General features: G+C 48.7%; 1 protein-coding gene across 4 annotated transcripts in view; it reads right to left on the reverse strand.

Moving 5' to 3' along the window:
* ADGRB2 (adhesion G protein-coupled receptor B2) overlaps nt 1-15,731 on the reverse strand; it is a 112,428-nt gene extending 96,697 nt beyond the window's left edge. Inside the window, exon 1 of one of the 4 annotated variants that reach the window (XM_030040054.2) lies at nt 15,465-15,731. In XM_030040054.2, coding sequence (XP_029895914.1) covers nt 15,465-15,602 — 138 coding nt within the window. In that variant the 5' untranslated portion in view covers nt 15,603-15,731. The remainder of the gene's footprint in view (nt 1-15,464) is intronic. The other 3 variants (XM_030040052.2, XM_030040056.2, XM_030040057.2) reach the window with 3 other exon arrangements.
* Nucleotides 15,732-19,972: the final 4,241 nt, after the last annotated feature.

Consider the following 19,972-nt stretch of genomic DNA (forward strand, 5'->3'; position numbering starts at 1 on the left):
CACTGAGCATCCTCTGAGCGGGAGCACAGGGCCAAGGTGCTCTTCAGATCTCCTACTGAAGGCACGTTTGAGTCTCAGCGTCCAATTAAAAATTGTTCTTTGCCTTCCCCAAACCTCTCTCCTGTTCGTATCGATGTGGACAACAGAAGAAAATAATTTTCTGCCTGAAATCATTCTCAAAACACAAGGTGCAGGCAAGCATCTCACAACTAATTGACACCGCCTTCTCATTAGCGGCACAAAGGGACCTCGCTGTTGCACAAGGCAGCTACTTAATACCTGCACTTGCTGAAAGCAGAGGAGGACTTAGACCATCACCTGGCTAACCAAGCTGTGTTTGTTGTTATTTTAACTCCTGCCTATGCCAGCTTACTTAACTATTTCTTTCCTCATCCTTGGCCCCAACAGAACTCCATGCTGTGCCCACATGAATGGGCCGACCCACAATTAACTCGAGACCATCTTTAAAGTCAGCACAGCACTCCCAGGATGGTGACAGCTCGGAAAAAGGCACAGGGGGAAAAAAAAAAAAAAAATTATCACTCTGCTAAATTATAAGGTTGTTAATATTAAATTCCACACGAAAGGAAACCTCACGTTGCATAACAGCATATAGAGGCAGCTGCAGCCTGTGGCAAACACAAGGCAGACTTTTATCTGCCATAGATATGCATTCTTTCATATCTTTCCAGGTCAGCATGTCCACCACCCTCGAGCATCGCCACACGTGACCACAGACCTATGTCCCCCATGCTGCTAGCTGCCGGGCACGTCCCGCCACCGGGTACGTGAGCCCCAACAGGGTGTATCCTGGCATCTCAGAGCACCACGTATCTTAATTACACTTAAAAGAACAAAATGCAGAGGGTGGATGCTCTGGGTCAGGAATAAAGGCTTCATGTGACAACCCAGCAGTGGGACCTGCCACAAAGCGGTGATGCTCACCGCCTTCATCCTCCCACTCCACAGGCTGGAAAATTCCCCCCAACATCGCTTAATCTGCCCGAGTAGCAGCGCTGCTTTATCTTTTTAGGATTAAGGTCTAATCTATTTATAGCGAGCCAAGGCACTGCGCTCCAGGACAGGACTGCTGCTCATCTGCTACCTGGGGAATTACAGAGCTGTGATTATAAATAAAACAAAGGTCACCTACCCACAGGCCAGGGTGCAAGAGACTGACTGCAGGAGCACCGCCAGCCAATTTAGCTCACCCCGGGCACTGTCACCGATCCCCTGTGGGGACTGCTTCCCCACTGCCAGACAGCTCAAATAAATGAAACAACTCCCCTCTGCACTGCCTGCTACGCTAGCCAGCATCCAAGGCGATGCAGGCACCCTCGCTGATGAAGATCCCCTTGCCCAGCGCTCACAGGGAGCCTCGCCGAGCCGGGGGACCCCTTGCCATGAGGCAGGGCTGCAGAGCTAGACTCCAAATCAGCATTTTATACCCATTTTCCCTAGAGAAGACAGAGGACAAGGGCGGGGTGGGCTGCACCAAAACCACTCGGCTCGCAGCATCTTTACTGTCAGCAATAAACGGAGAGGCAGAGCTTGCTCTCAGAGCCTGAGTGAGATACCGGCCAGCAGAGAAATCCCCTTTTTGACTCCTACGCTGCTGTGGAGCTGCAGGAGCAAGAAGAAAGCCCTCAGCTTGACCCGCCAGCCCACTCGGTACGTAACGGTGCTTGGAGAATCCGGCAGCCCCGACGCACTCGCCGAGCATCGTGTCGGCACAGCGATAACAAACCGGCGGCACGAAGCCGCTGCCGGCTGGAAGGGAGTGCCAGGGCGGCGCAGGTTCAGCTGCCAGCGCAGCAGCACTGCTAACGAGGCCCTGCTAATTCAGGGGGACGGGAGCAGCGGGCAGAGGTCACGGGCTGCCTGCAGACTCCTCCGGTGATTTGCCGCAGCCGTCACAGCCTCCAAGCACAGGTCTTTGTCGGAGAGTCGCACTGCCGGGAGATCACTCGAGGCAAGACCGCAGGCTTTGCTCTGCGTATCTCGGTTCACAAACCTCAGTTGTGACCTGAAACGATGGCTGCTGCTCAGGGATGTTTTCAGAAGCTCCAAAGAGCATTGGGAAAGAACAGGAGACTGTTACGTGGCCACCAGATCCACCTTCCCCTGCCTACAGCAGGCTAACCCACAACCTTGCAGGAGAAAAAGAGAGGGGCTGAAGAGCAGGAGGCTAAACTGCAGTGCTCTCCCAAGGTCCATCCTTACACCAAAATCCATCGCAGCACAACCCTCCCACAGAGACCTTCGTAATCCAATTGCCCCCTTCTTCCTTATGCACGGTCATCAAGAGGAACTGAGGATCCTGACAGTTTGCCAAAAAAAAAAAAAAAAAAAAAAAAAAAAAAAAAAGAGAAGGGCAGTTCTCACATCTTGGAGCTGTTGCCTCGCACGGCTGCATGCCCAAATACTGCTGCCTGATTAATAAACATTTCATGCTCTGAAAGTTAATGTTTCAACCAGAAGGATCATAGACTGGATTGCACTAGCAGCCAACTTCCCTGACACTGGAGAGTCCTACCAAGATAACAAAACCAGGTCTACCTTGGCTCTCTGAGCTAGCGTTTCCCACCTTTACCATCACATCTCCCCTGCAAGCAACCCTGCTCCAAGCCCAGCCTCGGTGAGGAGTGATCCCCCTGGAAAAGGGCTCCTCCTACACGGGGGGGTCACAGCCGCGCCACGTTTCTCACCGGGGATATGTGAGATGCCCCCGAGTGCCACATGCCCTGGAGCAGAGCCAGGAGCACTCAGTCCCCAGGGTGGTATCGCTTCCACCATTGCTGGCTGCTGATGGTGCTGTCCTGCAAAAAACAGAAAGGGGAACACCGTGGGGAATTTCCACCCCAGCAGGCTCAGAGCAGGCTTCCACAGCCAACTGCGACAAGTTGCATGACCCAACATGGTGAGCACCAAAGGACAGCCAGGCTACCCAGACCCCTGTCCTCCATCTAGAGGACATTACTGACCTGTGTGCTGTGCCATCTGCCCTACCACATGGGCTGCAAAGGGGTTTGAATCTCTTTTACAGAGAGATGGATCAGTATAGCCAGAACTAGCCATGGTTTTGCACCCAAATCCCCATTAAATCAAGATGCATTTTTCCAAGGTCAGTGCCCTGGGAAGTTCCCCTTTCAAGGTGACTTCTCAAGCTGTTGAGATCCAACATCTGCGGGATTTTCCCTTATAATAATCCTGCTGAGATTTACCTAATCTCCAAGTGACTCATTTGCCTCTCTGTATCCCCTGTCCTAATTACCGTAACACTCCTCAGCCTCTCGCTCGTGGTATCTCCCTGCGCACCCACATTTTGCATCAGACCATTCCAACCTGTTTTACTGCTTCCCCGGGCCTGGAAATGCTCTCTCCCTCCCATTAATACCTTCCAAATACCTGGCCGGTGCATAGCACCCTTGTTATATACAGGGACATCCACCCCCTTGCCAGGCTGGTTCCAGCAGAGCTGGGATTTCCCGGGCAGCCGTGCCATGGGGCTCCCCGGCTGCTGGACCGTAGCGGCGTGGGGGGCAGCCCCTCTGCCCCACTGGTTATGTGGGGCATTGCTCTGTGTGGGATCAAGATTCTTCTCCATCTCATGCAGGAGTCAGCAGCTAGAAACCTTCTGATCTACATGGGACCTTGGACAGATTTGGATGAACCACTGTGAAGCAAAGGGCTCATTCATCCGCCCTCCAAATCCTTTCTCCATTATTTCATATTCCCAGTTGGGACGTGACAGCCATGTCTTCCACTACAGATCACGTCATTGCAAGGGAGGAATTACCCAAAATGCTTCAAAATCAGCAAATCCCTCCCAGGGTAACTTGTCCAGAGCCTCCCAGCTCTGCATCTCAGGTGACTTCTGAATTCTCCTGCTAAGGGCAAACCGCTCTGCCTCAGGCACCTTCTGCTACAGCAAAAATTGCCAGCAATTGAGCTATCTTCAAGGCTGGAGACGAACGCTGAGCAGGGACCAAGCTTCAACCCGCAATTCCCCTGTAGCAGAACCTCACACAAAGCAATAGGCATTAACAACACTTGTTCACTCAATATGAACCAAATGTGGCCAAACTCCCAGAAGAAGCTGCTGAAGCCAAGAAATTAGCAACACTCCAAGAAGAAGCATATGTTTATATGCATAACAGTGAATCATCTTACAATAGTTAACTGCACACAGGAAAACAAAGGGAAAAATACCCTTATCCTTCCTGCTTTGGACAAATCTTTATCAGGGATCAGGCTGAAACATTAACAGTGGGGTCTATCTAGTGGAGGGTCACTTCTAGAGTTCTTGGTGTAAACAACTGGAGACCAGACACGTGATGGACAAATTCTTCCCATCCTACCACATGCATCTTTTAAAGACAGTAAAACATAACACCATGGGTTAAAAATTAGGGACCACAGAGATCTCCATTTTCAACCATCACCGCCTCACCAAGGGCACATCTTCACCCCTGAGCGTGGGAAAAGGCAGGTCTCAAGCTTCGCACTGGGGCTGGCTAAAATGAAGTCTTGTTTATCTAAGGCACTGCCAGGCAGCCTCTTCCCCGTGTCCTCACTTCAACGGTGCCTTTCCAACCTCATTCTTTCACTGGCAAAAACAGGTCACCATCTGCTCTCCCTCCTGACTCTGGCTAAATGACAGCGCCTGCCTCTGCAGGAGATAAAACAACTACTCTGCAAAGTGCTTTCCCTAACACACGCTGGGGAGTACAAAGATTCACTCTCCAAATCAGATGACCAACAAGGACACCAGGCGCAGGGATGATGGCTGTCACAAGGAGGCCTGGAGGCTATGAAATAATGACCAGGAACGTCTGCCACATTCATCAACATGCCCCCAGGAGACAGGAGATTTACAATTTCCACCTGCAAGGAAGGAATTCACCCTGCTCCACTTCCAGCTTTTATTTTCCATCCTGAAGTCCACAGCGACCTACTCCTGCAGTCATTCTCCGCTCCTGCGTGGCTGTACAGACACGAAGCACTCGAGCAGGCAAGTGACAGGCACAGGCAAGACCTCCAGCCCTCCCAGGCTCTGTGATCACCAGCCTCTGGAGGAGAAACCAGGAGGTTTTAACATGCAGAAAGGTTGCAAAAACAAGGGCCAGAGAAAAGCTGCCTTCCCTCCCAGGGAGCCTCAAGGGCCTGGCTCAGTCCTGCTGCCCTCCCTGCCATACCCACATCATCCCTGGGCAGGGCAGGCAGGTCCGGGCTGGCACCCTTCCATTTCCTGCTGCTTCCCCAACAGCCCTTCCCTGGGAAGAAAGCTGTTCCTAAACCCTTTCCCTGCTTTACAAGGCAAGTCTCTCTCTCACCTAGTGACAATTTCACTGGGTCATGGTCCCCACCAGTGATGCTGCCCTGCCAGCCATGGGTGACAGAAGCGAGTGTTGGGGTCTCATTCACAGGAGGGACCTCATTCCACGTCCCAGACAAGCGCCCAGTGCTCTTGGCGACCTGGAGTCAGATGACTGCTCTTGTTCACAGGGATAAGATTTTAAAGTGCTGGGTTTGACCTCAAAGCACCACTGCCTGCTCTTCCTGGGGGTGGGAAAAAACCAAACAAAAAAACCCAAAAGTCAGCAATGCACATGGGTTGCACGCTGTGTGACTGATGAACAAAAGGACCCTCTTCCTCCCCTGGACAGAAAGCAAACAGAGATTATAACTTCACTCGTCTACTCACAGGTGTCTCGTATTCCCTGCTCAACGCTGCACGGTCTTTCAGCTGTAACCCGTGGGAGACAGCAGCCCCCAGAGCCGCTAACTGCTGTACCGACGCAGTAGGCAGCCGAGTTGTGCCAAGCACAAAGGTCTCTCCCTCTTCTGTTAGGATGGGACACACACAGTGACAGCCACCACGATGGGAAGAGCTGCTCTGCCATTGCCAGGCTGCTGCAAATTTAGCTCACCTAACCTTGTCCAGCTGCACTTTGCTGCTTTAAGCCTAAATCAATATTCCCCAGACGTCCACCCCCTTCCTTGAGCTAACCTGAACTTCTGCCGACTGGAGCAAGCCGTGGCAGGAGCGAACCCGTACACACGCCCCACTGCTCCTACGCTTGTTCTTCGCCTTGATGAAGCCATTTAATGCTGCCGCGTTTGAGGCAGCAGCCCTCCTCACAGTGACACTTTGCATCCATCCCTGCATCCTGGCATGTCACACCAGTTGCCATGGCAATGGACCGTTTGGAGGAAGGAAGGTTTATTATCAGTTTCTCTATTGAATAAAACCTTGGATGAAATTTTGTTTTCTCCCTGCTGATGCAAAATGTCATGGATTTGTTTCTGACCCTGCTGAAGCTCCCTCAGTATTTATAGATTATCCAGACCAACTTTCAAAGCATATTTTCTACCACTGCTGAGGGAGTCTAATGCACACACCCAGTCGGGGCAGCGTCTGAATCCCCATTAACAACTCGCCCAAACCCTGGGGTAAACCACAGAGAGCAGCATCCTGGAACAAAGCTCGTCTGGACACTTCCCAAACACTCAAGAAACATGCTAACTGTTGTTAATTAAATGGCAATCAGCTGTCTCCAAGTAAAAAACTTTCCTACAGACCAGGGGGCCCCGAGAACAATCCTGTAAGGTGCAGAGCACTTTCTGCTGAGCTTTTCCATGCTCTTCACAATGGTACAGAGAGGCTGCAAAGCTACAAGACATCCCGTACCACATGAATTAGGCCCTCAGGCTGAATATCAGAAATGCAGAGCAGCAGGTTTATGAGTCAGTTCTAGGAATGTGAGAAAACTGGGTAGGAAATGGCTAAACAAATTGCAGATTTTTTTTTTTTTTTTTTAAGCTCTCTGTGTTGCGGTGCCAAGGACCCTTCCTACGCAGGCCAATTCCCCTCTTTCCCCTCACATCAAAAGCTCTTCAAAATTTGTTCCCATCACGCTTTCAAGCTGATGCACTCTCCAGCGTGTTCTCTATAGTACAATGATATGACTCGAGAAACGCTTCAGTGTTTTTAACAGGTTTTTAAAAGTCAGCTGGGAAGCGGGAACACAGAGAAACCAGAAAGCTGCAGCACAGCATGGTAACACAAGTGAGTGGGCTCCTCTCTCCCAGGACAGGAGATTCCCAGAAACAGGCATTAGCCTGAAAATCCCATTTCACTGCAGCCCAGCGAGCCGGGCCTCGGCAAAGAGCCCTTCCTGGAAAAGCAGGGAGAGCGTCATAAAATCCTCAGGTTTCATCCCTGTGGAGTTTTGCAAGCTATTTGCAAAGCAGCCCGCTCGAGCACATGGAGAAGCAGCCTGGCCTCCCTCAGATGGGGTTTGGGAAGTGCAGCCCACACTTTAGGAAGGGCGATTGTGTTTCTACCACTGGTCCATGGCAAGCCCGGGGTGCAGGTGCCGGGGTCGGAGAGGGCTCACAGCCCGGCCGCAGGAATGCCAGGGCGACCACCGGCACACACATGCCTTCCCCCGTGCCGGCAGCGAGGGGACAGGGAGCAGAGCAGGGAAGCAGCAGCTCGTTAAGCCACGGCAAGTCACTCGCTCCCCATCCCTGCTCTGCGAGCCCAGGCACGTGCGGCTCCATCTGGCACGGAGCAGGAGAGCCGCTCCACCAGGACACAGCAAGACACGCTGCCTTTGCGGCACACGCGCCAGTCAGTCCCGGCTCCTGCCAGCCATCGCTCGTGATCCCCTTCCATCCCCCGGGATGACTCAGTCCCAGTCTCTCCCAGCGCCGCCGGGAAAAATCCCAGGGTACTGCACCACGGGAATCTGCTCTTCACTCCTCGGCAAGGCAAAGGCAGGTGCTCTACCAGATGGCAACAACTCAGCTGAACATTAAAAGATGTATCCAGCATCAAAACCAAAGGAGTCTGAGCCCACGAGCCTCTCCGTTTGATATACACCATTTTGGACCATAGCCAAGAAGGGAAGTTATTTATGGGCATGCTCCTTTTGGCCAGGAACCCACCCGCGCTGGGCTCTGCCACCTGTACATCCACCTCACTTCTCTTAGTTAGCAAAGACAACCCGCTAAGGGACATCTAGAGACCTCAGTGGTCTGGACCTGTCATGCTCAGCCAGGTGACAAATATGTCCCGTCCCCCTCTGGGATTGCATTCAGATTGCACAAGGCAGACAGCAGATGGGAAAGTCAGGCTGTAGCTGAACCGGGAATAGCATCTACATTGCTGGTAATCACAAAATATAGCTGCAGAATTCAGACAGGCTGGGATGTCACCCAGCGCACAGGAGATGGATTATATTTCTAATTTCACTCTAAGTCTAAGGGCAACAAAGGCAGCCAAGTTAAAATACCTTTTGATCTGCGACATGTCTCCCGTGGCTTGTAAGGGGAGGTTTACAAAGATCAAGCCGTGGAGGAGTCAGCACCCCGGTGAAATGAGAAGGCAGCTTCCGAAACCTCTCCGCTAGCAGCAGCAACATTCGGCTCTGGGGCCACCCTAGGACAATCTCACTAACGCAGGAAAGAGCTGATGCCATTTTAACAGTGAAAGTTTGCATTTTGCAAGCTTCTGTGAGGGGCAGTCTGCAACCGAGGGTCCCGCTGCCTCGACTGCTAGGAATTACCATTGCTTCACCTCTCCCCAGCACTCTGGTAACCTCGTATGGGAGCAAAAGAGCCCTGCCACACACAGCCTGACACCAGCAAAACATCTCACCCTGACATGCTTCAGGTCCCCACATGCAACAGGTTCATGGCCTCGGTACAGCATCGTGAGTGACGGGACGGGGAGATGCCCGGCTGCGCAGCCACATCGCTGCGGAGAGCGAGGAGCCAGAGCAACTCATGAGCGTAACTTGTGTGGAGCCCAAGGGCTGCACATACTCGAGATGTTAATAATGCAGATTTAGAAGGTCACTGTCCTCAGCATCACTGTTTGCCCTTGAAACACCCTTGTCAAGGGAAAGAGAATCATCTCCTGCCTGAATTCTGCCAAGGCATCCATCTAAAATCCTTTCTTTGTCTTGCACTAAATGCAAAACATGCATTAAATCAACACCCCTGGTGTTTTATGACCCTTTTCTCACTAGAGAGGCAGTGCTGGACTCCAGGCGAGCAGGAGGCATTCCCCCAGCCTTTAGCTCCCAGAGCCATTCTCATCCATTTTCTGCCTCAGCTACGCAGCAAATGTGAGGGCGACTCAAGTTTATAATGCAAGTTTTATGAAGCACAGAGCTACGACACGATGGAAACGCGGTGACGGGACGGGATTCAGAAGGCAGCGTTGCAGAGCTCTGTGCAGATGCATGCCCTGCCCATCTCCAGCCAGGAAATCACTTTACGAGGCTGCAAATATATTTCTTCCACTTCTCATGGGAAGTCCTGAGAAGGTACAAATTTAATGCTGCCCCATTTCTACCATGTATTGATCAGATATTGGTGTTCTGGAGCAGCAGAGAGCTCTCATCAATTAGGAAGACACTCCCTGCTGCATTAAGCCCTGCAGACGGCAGGCAGAAGCCCTCAAAGGCTGACTCAAAGAGCAATTGCTTTCTGTATTATTGCATTTTCAATACGAGACTAATCTCTAAGAGGTTACATTTATTCCCATCATCAAAAATTGCTAACTGGATGAACGATAGCCCCAGCAGTCAGAAAGCAAGGGCACCACAGGGATATCTGCAAATAACCCCAGCAAAACAGGACAGAGCAGCAAGGAGACCATTGGTTTGCTGTAAGGACAGGGTACACGGGAGGGAAAAGGCCCCTCTCTAGGGAGCTGCCAGACTCTAAGTTATAAAGCACGTGATAGACACAGCCAGATAATAATTCCTAAAGAGGTGTCAAGAGAAGAAGACGGACCAACAGAAGCTCTCGCATCCCATGCTGCATGACCTGCTACTGTCAAAGACCATCCTCCAGAGAACCTGCTCCCATCTTACTCACGCCAAATTTCAGACTTGGGGAGGCTGGTTCATACCGCAGTACTCAGGCGGTGGAAACGCAAGAGATTTGTGATCTGAGGCCTCCATCTGCCTGGACTGACGATGTCCCCTGTCACCTGAGATTTTGCAGGCTTAGCGCAAGGAGTAAAACTGAAAAAGAAAAGAAGGAAGTCTGGGGAAGGGAAGGGTGTGAAGAAGAGCAGGAGGGTGTAATTGGTGCCTGCAGAGATGGTGCTTTTGCAAAGAGAAGAGTCCTGAGACACAGGTCAGGAATCCCAGACTTTGGGAAGTGCTAAGGCAATAATTCATATTCTTTCAAAAGCGAGTAAAGGGACAGCTGTGGAACCCGCATCCCAGCTCACATTGTCAGCAGAATGGCCTTACCCAGCTCCTGCGCTTTGCAGGAAACCAGAAAACCAAAGATGAGGCCTCGGTGGGTGACAGGAGAGGGTGCAGACAGCCAGAGCCACTGGAAAAAAAGGCCGAGATATTCATTCCTCTGTCTCACAGCTCGCTGTTACCACCTTGCTGCCAGCAGAGACCACAGCTCCACTGACTGCAAATGTCACGTAAATGCTCCTCACCCAACAAAGTGACCCAGGCTAGCACCAGTCCCGCCTGCAGCTCACACACCTACCCAGCTCCTCCTGCAGAGCAGAGGTGCACACAGTGCTCAGCAGCTGGAAAACACCTGGGCAGTCATCACCTCCATCAGTCAGGGACATCGTAATCCCCTGCGGCACTGTGCGGTGACTCTCCGAATCCTCTCTCCGACCTGAATCGCTCCCACTTGGCTTCAGTTTGGAAACCGGACCCAAGCTGAGGCCATTAAGGAGATCAAGGTAGGAGCAGCAAAGGGCAGAACAGCTCACCGCCCACCGTGGCATCCAGCCAGGACTTTGTGCCTGGCACCTGAACGCCGGTGCTTCAGAGGAAAGAAAAAGCTCCCCGTTCACGTGGACTGCTCCACGCGTTGCTTCCAAATGAACACGTTTCCAGAACTCAAAGAGCTGAGATGGAAGGGGCAGGAGGCAGCAGGGGAGAGTGCTCAAAGCAGGCAGGGTTGAAATCTTCTGGAGTGCTTTCTGATGCCTTGATCTACCAAGGCAAGCAGCACACACACACGGATCGCAGAGACAGTAAAACAAATCTGCTCGCTGTCTAGCTAAGAGGCATTTCTTTCATGCTACAGCAACTGCTTCCTGTAATCAATTCACTGCTGAGGCCATGAGACAACAGAACATGTTTTTTCCCCAAAACAAGAAGTTGATTTCAATTGATCTGAAGGTGGAAACAGCCTCCTGTTATCCCAGAGAGGCCAGGACCCTGGGAATTGCCAGGTACCCCTCGGAGCCTCTTCTGCTCAGGGCCAGCTTTCCCTAGCCCCCGTGTTTCTGGACCAAGGAGGAACTGGCAGCAAGCACCACTGCCAGAGGGAAAGCCAGCCCAGTAACTTGCTGAGTGAGCAGAGCCCTGGCTGGGTGCAAGGGAAAGTGCAAGCCGTACTGCGGGATGCCCGTGCTGAAGGCCAGATCCATTTGTATTCCACAGGATCCTCTTCTCTGCCTGTTAGCACAACAGACAACAGGGTCCCCCTCAGAAGCTGAGGCTGGGATGAATGCTCAGCACTTGCTCTGCTCAGCAGAAATGCTGTTTCTATTTGAGCTCCTGTAGCTATGCCGTCCTGCTGAGGATGGGTTTTGCCACGGCGCTGGTTTGTTAGACTGCAGTGAGCAGAGTCTTACCAAGATTCATCACAAGAGAGGTGCAGGAGCCTGCAAGGGCTCCGAGGCAGGTGGGCAGCAGCCTGGTGTCAGGAGGCTGACAGCTGGTCACATCACGATATGATATTGCAGCAGAGACAGGTAGGCAGCAGTTTCTTGTCACAGAAGCTTGACAAAACTGTTTTTTAAATCCCTCCATTTCTGAGCTGATCTGGTTTTTTTTAACCCTGTCACAATTCTCTACCACAGAGGACTGGTAATTTCTTCTCCTATTTCTCAGCAATCCCTCTAGAACAGAGTACAGCAGATTTCCCTAATTCACATTATCAGCACCATTTGCTTCATGAACGACAGAAGGACCACCTGAGATTAAAAGGAAAGCTGTTGCCCCTTGGGTCTTCCCCTCTCATAGGCCACACGATGTCTCTGCTTTTAGCCTCCTGCCTCAAGAGCCATGCAGAGTTTAAATCCACTGTCCACCAAATGAACAGTACATGCAAAACCTCTCTTAAGGAGCAGAAAATCTATTCCCTTCCTAGGCTGTTAGACGCCATGGATAATTGATACATGACTCCATGAGATAAAGAAATAAACCATTCTTCCTTCCGGAGGCCCCTTCTGCCTCTGACTCTCAGAGCTGGGTAGCCTTTAACCTTGAGTTCTTGCATTAATGCCTGCACACAGCCAGAACAGGGATATCGCACACGCACTCAGCTCATCTCCTGGGGTTTCGCTTTCTTCTGCCCCTGAATAATGGCAGCTTTGTCCTCTAGTAAATGAAGGAGCAGCCAGTTTATTGCAGGCCCAGCTTGTTCTCAAAGATAAACCCAGTGAAAAATGTCACCTGCTGATTTGAACCGCCCTGTGTGCCACTTTAGCAGCTGCTCTATCCCAAACACCCATTACCATCAAACAGGTAGAATAATAGCAGTGTATACAGCATATATACATAAACATGAGAGCTGGAGGAAAGATGGCATTTCGTCTCACAGCCCTGCAGGCCTGGCTTAGAGAGCTGCTTTGTTTAGGAGCGACAACAGCCCAGATTCACAACGAAAGCTCCGTCATTGCCCCGTTGGCACTGCGGCATCCAAGGGCAGAATTCACAGCAGCTGGACACCAGGTCCCCTGCAGACCGCCCAGCTCAGGGCAGTAAAGCAGGACCCTCAGCAGCGATGGGGGTCAGGAGGCAAGTGTCCTGGCAGCACAGCAGAGCTGCCTTGGACTTCACTCCTGGAGGAGTTTAATGCACGTCTGCACTTAGAGAAGCTGTGGGGGCTCTGGCGACGTATCAGTTATTACACAGCTACAGGGCAGAGGAAGGCAGGAAAGTGCAAGTGCTGTTTGCAAAACAGCTGCCCAGAACTGCCTCCCATCCCAGTTATCGCTAGCAGACTCAGCTCCGCGAGCACCAGAATTAATTTAAAGCCATTTCCAAGCAAAGGCAAACAGTTTAATTCTGCTGCCCTTTGGCAACCCTGCTTTGATTTCTTACTGAGGTCCTGAAATAAATGGAAGGCTTGGATTCAGCTTAGCAGAACACAAACAGGAAAGCCATATGATAAATTACCTTTGCAGGCACGAAGGATTCACCTGGGACAGTGCTATTACCTAGTAACCAGGAAGCAACCGCCGGTTATCAGCGTCACATCTAGCTTTTGCGAGCGCAGCTTTCACCTATGATGTGAGTATGTGGGAGACACCAGCTCTCTCATTACTCCCGGGCGAAGCAGCTCCAGCAGCCTCACCCGTGGGGCGATGTTAAAGGAGTCGTAGCAGCAGCAGCAGCATCCTGAGACTTGGCAGCTATCCACAGCCCTCCTGGGGTGTTTAAATTTACTGTCATCATTAAGGACAAAGACGCAAATGTCAAACGCAAGGCATCCTGTAATGGATTTAACGCAGGCTGGAGAGGAGTTAACTGAAATGCAGAGCATTCGTCTTGCTTTAAGTAATTATCCTTGCAGGAAGAATACTGCTACCAAAAGCAAGTCTGCTGTAATTTCTGTCACCTTCCTCCTGACCCCTTCTCCTATTTAAAATTTCTGGCTAGCTTTACAGAAAGGAAAGCAAGACTGGCTCATTAATGAAGGTACAAAGAATAACTACAGCAGGTTGGGATGGAGTCCACACGGTAATCAAAACAAGGCTTTGTAGTTAGCACTGAATTCCTGCTGTCTCAATTACGTTTGTGGAGCCTACCCCGTGCTGCACGCAGCTCTGCTGTGGGGAGACTTTTCTTTGTGCCTTATTGGCTGCGCGCAGTGGTACTGTGAGAGCAGTTTCCTTGACAACATTTTTTTTTTTAATAGAATCTTTTTTTTCTTGCCCCACTCCATGGCTGCAAGATCAGGCCTGACTTTGAATCCCAGTTGCAAAGATACCAGGAATACGAATTAGCATTACATGAAAAGGAACACTCCAAAAACCTTTTCCTAACGCAAGGTCCCTGTCCCACACAGCTTGCAGTGCGACCAGTGGCAGAGGAGCTAAAGTAACAGTTGGGAAGAAAGCGATTATCATTAAGTTGTGCATTATGCAGTTCTTCCTCCAGATTTTTTCCTGCTAGCCTGACAACATTTTGTTACCCTTCATCTTGTTTTCAGTGTCTAGGGAGGAGAGAAAGGAAGAAATCTATGGCGTATACCCACCCCACCACAAGCTATTCCAGCACGGGTCACGCAGCAGGTGCTCTGCGGTACAATGCACTCCGGTTGACTCCTCCAATGCACCAGCCAGCCCCTCCATCCCCAGGGGGTCCATCAAAGCTGCATTTTATCTCCCCTGCGCCTGATCTGACGGCAGGAGACCCACTGACTCACTCACTGCCCTCAAGCAACAGAAACAAAAAAAGCTCATCTCTCATTATTAGGACTAGTCAAAGATCTTCCAGCAAAACAGATGCTCCCCTCCCTGCCAAACTCTGAAATGATGGGACTGAAGCGTTCTGCAGGAACATATCGATCCCATCATAGTTCTCAAAAAAGCAGGAGGCTCTGCCTGCACTCCTAGCACTTCAAGCTCACAGGCAGCAGGGCTGAGCAGCAGCGAGGATTGGATGTCAACAAGCTGCTGCTATTTTAACATTTCCCCCCAACCCCACTCAGTGCCAGCCTGATGGGTTCTGCTGCCATTTTCTCTACGAAAATTTCTTATTTCAGTCCTAAAGACATTTACATGCCACACAAGAATGTCCTCTTCCCTTTTATTGTTGGAAATTCAAATTTGAAATTGAAATGGTAATAAATCACAAAGTAGCACAAGAGTCAGCCTGCATGCAGAATAAAGGTACCCCAAAGCACTAAGTCTAGTCAATTGGAATAACCAGCTCAGCAAGGCCGTGCCACCCAGCAAGCTAACGATCCGACAGCCCTCTGGATAACAAGGACAATAAAAAACAGAAACAAAACAGTAGCCCAGGAAGGTCACAAGCTCCATACGCACGGCCTTGCCAAAGACAGCACAAGGGCTTTCTGAATATTATTTCAGCCAGGGGTTCACGCTGTGCTCTCCATTCTCTGCAAAATACTGCAGATGTTAGTAGCCCCAGCCTCCCTGCTTTGCTGGGAGCAGGGGGCCTTTCACAACATCCTATCCTCCAACTCACTGCATGCGCATCCCCTCAGGGTGCTTGTCACCGAGAGGATTGTTTCAGTAAAGGACTCCAGTCATCAGCATTCAGTCCCTGCTTTCCAGCAAAGCGACTTCAGGAACCACAGAGGATGTCCCACATCCTGGGACCAGATTCGCTCCCTCGGTTGACTTTGTGCAGCCCTAAAGGACTCACATTATTACTCAGTGATTTTGGTTTCCCTTGCAGGACAGAGAAGAAGCAATTCCTTACCTGGTTCTTTTCCCCCCCTTGAGCTCTTCTAATCCATCCACAGATTTGGATCAGGGGTTTTCCTCTGGTGTTGGCTCCCGGTGTCCCTCGTTTGTCTCCATCTACAGAGTTAAGCCCTGTAAGAAAGGGCACAGACATAGCCACCTCAAATTCTAGCTATCCTCCCAGTATCACTGCAGCCACTGCCAAAATAAACCAGCTTTTCTAGCAGCCTCTAAATCTCACCCACAGTTGTTTCTTCAAGAGGCAAGCTCCTTGCCAGTCACACCACTACCCCCGCAAAGCACCCGGGGACTCAATTACCTGGTACCAACCACAACCCTGAAATGAGGATCTGCTCAGTTGTCCAAAGAGAAATGCAAAAGCCCAGGAAGGGGAGCTCCTGTCCTGGGTGGTACAGCTGCACCAACCAACAAGTCTGTCAGATAGCCTATAACTTTGTGACATAGCCTAGTTTTCTTTTTTGATGTTGTCCCACCAATCAGTAGTAGCAGGATCTAGACTAAATACACGGCATGAAAAACAATTAAGACTTCACTTACGTCACTTCATTCATTGATGACGGTGATTTAAGTTCTGATGAAACAAGCAGTCAGAACAAGGGAAGGTCCTAAGATTTAGCTCCATACCAAAGGTTTTGGTTTTTGCAAAAATATTTAACATAGGACTATCAAGGTAATGATGTCTACATAGCCCTTGGACAGCCTAAAATGAAAGGTGTTCCAGATACACCTGTGAAAAGCATTACCTGTTACATCCCTTTGGTACTTAATCAGACATAAATCCAGTTCTAGACAGCATTCCCTCACATCTCCATTTCCACAGATGAGTCAAGGGGCTAATACACACAACTTCATACCTCTACAAATTCAGCCAAGCCAGCCTCCAGGACATACAGATGAATATGGCAGTCCATTTACCAGAGCCTAGTCACTTACTATAGCGCTCAGCTGCAAATAACCATGTGCTCCAAGTGCATTAGTCCAAGTATCTTTCTGTCTTTGTTAGGGAACATCACAACTCAGAGCCAAGGCTCTGGCCATCTTTAGCACGCACGGGAACATTGTCGTCCAGAATGCTGACACTACACAAATCCAGAGAGACAACAGGTTTGATAGAAACCTTAACATTTTACTTCAAGATCTGTTTACTGACAAAAAGCTGTTCTTCCCCTCCCCCAAGGAACATGTGCTTAAAACGCTCTCTGGAAGTGATTTGCAAGCATTAAGACTAAGTTAAATGATTTATAATTTTTTAGTTAAAAGAACATACGCTATTATAAAAGTGCCAACCATGATTCCTGCAGTTTCTTTCCCCATACAGAGTCACTCCACTCTGCTTATCATTCTTAATTGCTCCAAAAGTAGCATCTTAAGTGATGTAAATATGCATGTGATTAAATGTTATCTCCAGTTAAAGTATCAGTATCTGAAGCCGCCTAGATATGAAGAGAAAAAAATTAACAAGAGAAACAAGTAACTCATATCATACAGGAGTATCTCAGCTCCAATTAAGTGCATGATATTTTTTATACTGAGTAGCCTTTGATAAACAAGACATTTCACTTTTGTGCATGGTAACCAAAAAGGCAGAAACTTTGAAAAACAAACAAAGAAAAAATTTGGTGTTAAAAAAAAAAAACCAAAAACAAACTAACCACAAACCTATACAAGTACAAAGAGGAGCTGGAACTTCACAGTTACTGCTGCCAGTCTCACAAAGTGGTTTATTATCTCATTGCCAACAGGGACTAAAAATTTGTTCTAGTACACTAGTGGGAAAAAATCTGATAAATATTGGAAACACGATACTGATTTGCAAGTAACATATTTCTTTGATGGCAGCAAAGCAAAGCTGATTGGATTGTTATCTGTGAAGCCCAGAAAATAGCACCATAGTATTATTTAAATAATTTATACAGATATGCAGTGGTATTCCACTACCAAGGAAGGCAGACTGACTGGGATCCAGGACTCTAGAAACTCACTCATTGTTACCCCAAAACAATATCACCATTCAAGCTCTGCCAGGTAGCAGGGTGTCTAGTCTTGTCCAGGGCACAACAGAAGGTTTTGCAACAGATCTTTGACAGTTCTTGGGAAAGTTCAGAGCTGTTGCTTGGTCTGGGGGTTTGTTTTGTTTGTTTAAAGGTAAGTTTACACTTTTTTAAACAGGTAATTTGAAAGGAAGAGAACTGTTCCTGTCTGCAGCACTGTTCCCTCTTCTCAAACGTAGAACAGCCTTTCCCACCAGCAAATCCAAGCCATGTAGTACCCAGTGGCGATTAGTAATACAAGGGGCACGGACAAACTTGGCCAAAGGCCTTTACAAATGAGATTAAAGAAGAACATTTAACATTAATGAGCTGCAATAAATTCATCAAGAGCCAGAGGGAAGACATTTTACTGCAAGAACTTTATTGCACTACGTTCAAGTGCTGAACCAAGTATTGTGCCTACTGGACATCGGTCACAATTCCACTCCCCCCATTTGTGTCTACACTGTATGACAGTCTGCACTTTTCACTATTTTTCCTCAATTAAGGTTGCAGAGTCATAGTGTATGATAATTAATACATTATAAATCAGAGTAAAACTAGGGGGAAGAATGCAAAGTTATACATATGGCATGTAAAATTTTTTTTATTGTTCTTCAGAAGGGCTTGGGGTTTGGTTTTTAATCCAGCTCAACACCTTCCCCTCCAATCTGACTTCCATCATTTGTCAAATCAGCTTTAACTACCAGTATTTCATTTTACTAAAAACATCGATTTTAATTTGCAGAAACAGTTAGAACGTTAGGCTTCTAGTTTTTGAGGGGAAGGTAAAGGCCAGAATTCAGCGATTTCAGCATCATCTACCTTCCACATGGACTCAAACATTACCAGATACGTTACTTCCCTAATGTAGGCACTGACATCACAAACACTTTCGCGTCTCCTTTATCTATTAAAGAAATCAGAAACATTACACATCTTAAAGGGAGGAAGGAACTCAGTACAACAATACAGCTTGAGTCAGGGTACAGACCGAGTTTTGTGGAGTGCAGTGTTTTGTAGCCATGGACCTCAAACAGGTCTGTTGGCATATCTGTAAAGTGAGGGGCTTGACAAGTACCATTATTTTTTGCTTAAATTTATAAATCCCTTCCAGGAATAGAATTCTAAAAGTCTGTTACCTGTGTTCTGAAAATGCTTGCGCAGCTAAGCTGCAGACTAAAAGCAGAAGTCTAGAACAGGAAGAAATCCTGTGAAGGCAGTTCACATAGCCAGCAGCTGAGGTATTGGTAAAAGATGGGTACCAGCCTACACCTACTACAGGCACAGACCAACAAAAGCCTTTGGTGCTCCACAGCAAAAGATCACAGCAGAGTATGACCCTAAACCTGTATTCAAAGCCTTCAATGGCTGAATATTACAGACATAATGTCAAGTTGAAAGCATATGAGTTCACTACTGGGGCAGGGCACTAAGTTAACACGTGTTTGGTAGAAGTAGCCTAGCTGAAACTGCTTATTAGAAGCCTTAAAATGACTTGTCTTGATTAATTCACTGACAACACCAATGGCCCTATAAAGAGAATGTGGTGCCAGTCCACACTCCAAAAATCAGCATGTGTACGGTCTGCCAATGGTGAATACGATAGGCATGCTGGTGTGTAACTAGAGATTCTCCCTCCAAAAGAGCCTAATAAAAAAAATAGCAAGGCAATCAGTGGTTAAACTGAACTGTACGTGAGGGCTAGTCTGGGAAAATACCCATACTAGGCATTTATTCATGGACCGCATTTCTGTGTGCATACCATCTTTACCTCATATATGACACAAATTAGACCCTTCCCCCTAATCCTGATTTACTGTATTCAGCAAGCCAGAGAATCTGGACAGCAGCAAAAAGCCTTTTCTTCTTCCTTATGACAGATAAATTAATTTTAAGTCCTTGTCTGAATTGCCCCTTGCTCACCTAGGACACTTTTGAACATCAGTCTTCTGCCAGGATAGATTTTCTATCTAGCAACAGAAAGACAATTAACACTTCAGCCAAATTCTTTGGAAAAATAAGACTGACATACATACACATAAAATCACACACACATGCATACACACACACACACACACTCACAGTTAAAAGCACTGTCTCCCACCAATCAGAAAAGGCCTTTAGCAGATTCACCAAAGATATTAGGCAGTGAGTCTTCTGTTAAAGCCCACCAGGAAGTTTTTTCACACCCGCAGAGTCTGATCACCATGTAGACATACACCACAGACATCACCGCATCTCTAGAATATGCCCAGGTTGGGCTTAAGGCTGCCAGACTGCTCCCATACAGCAACAAAGGCTCCTCCTCATGTCTCTCTGCCAGGTCCCAGCAAGGTTTTTAAAAAAAAAAAAAAAAAAAAAGCAACTCCATTTAAGAGAGTCCCATAGGAATTAATGTATCAGGCCCTAACTGTGGGGTACTTTCCTCAAGTCAAGAAAATAGTTTCTGCACAAGCCAATGCTCTGCTGG

Source organism: Aquila chrysaetos, chromosome 16 (assembly GCF_900496995.4).
Source record: "Aquila chrysaetos chrysaetos chromosome 16, bAquChr1.4, whole genome shotgun sequence".
Lineage (NCBI taxonomy): Eukaryota > Metazoa > Chordata > Aves > Accipitriformes > Accipitridae > Aquila > Aquila chrysaetos.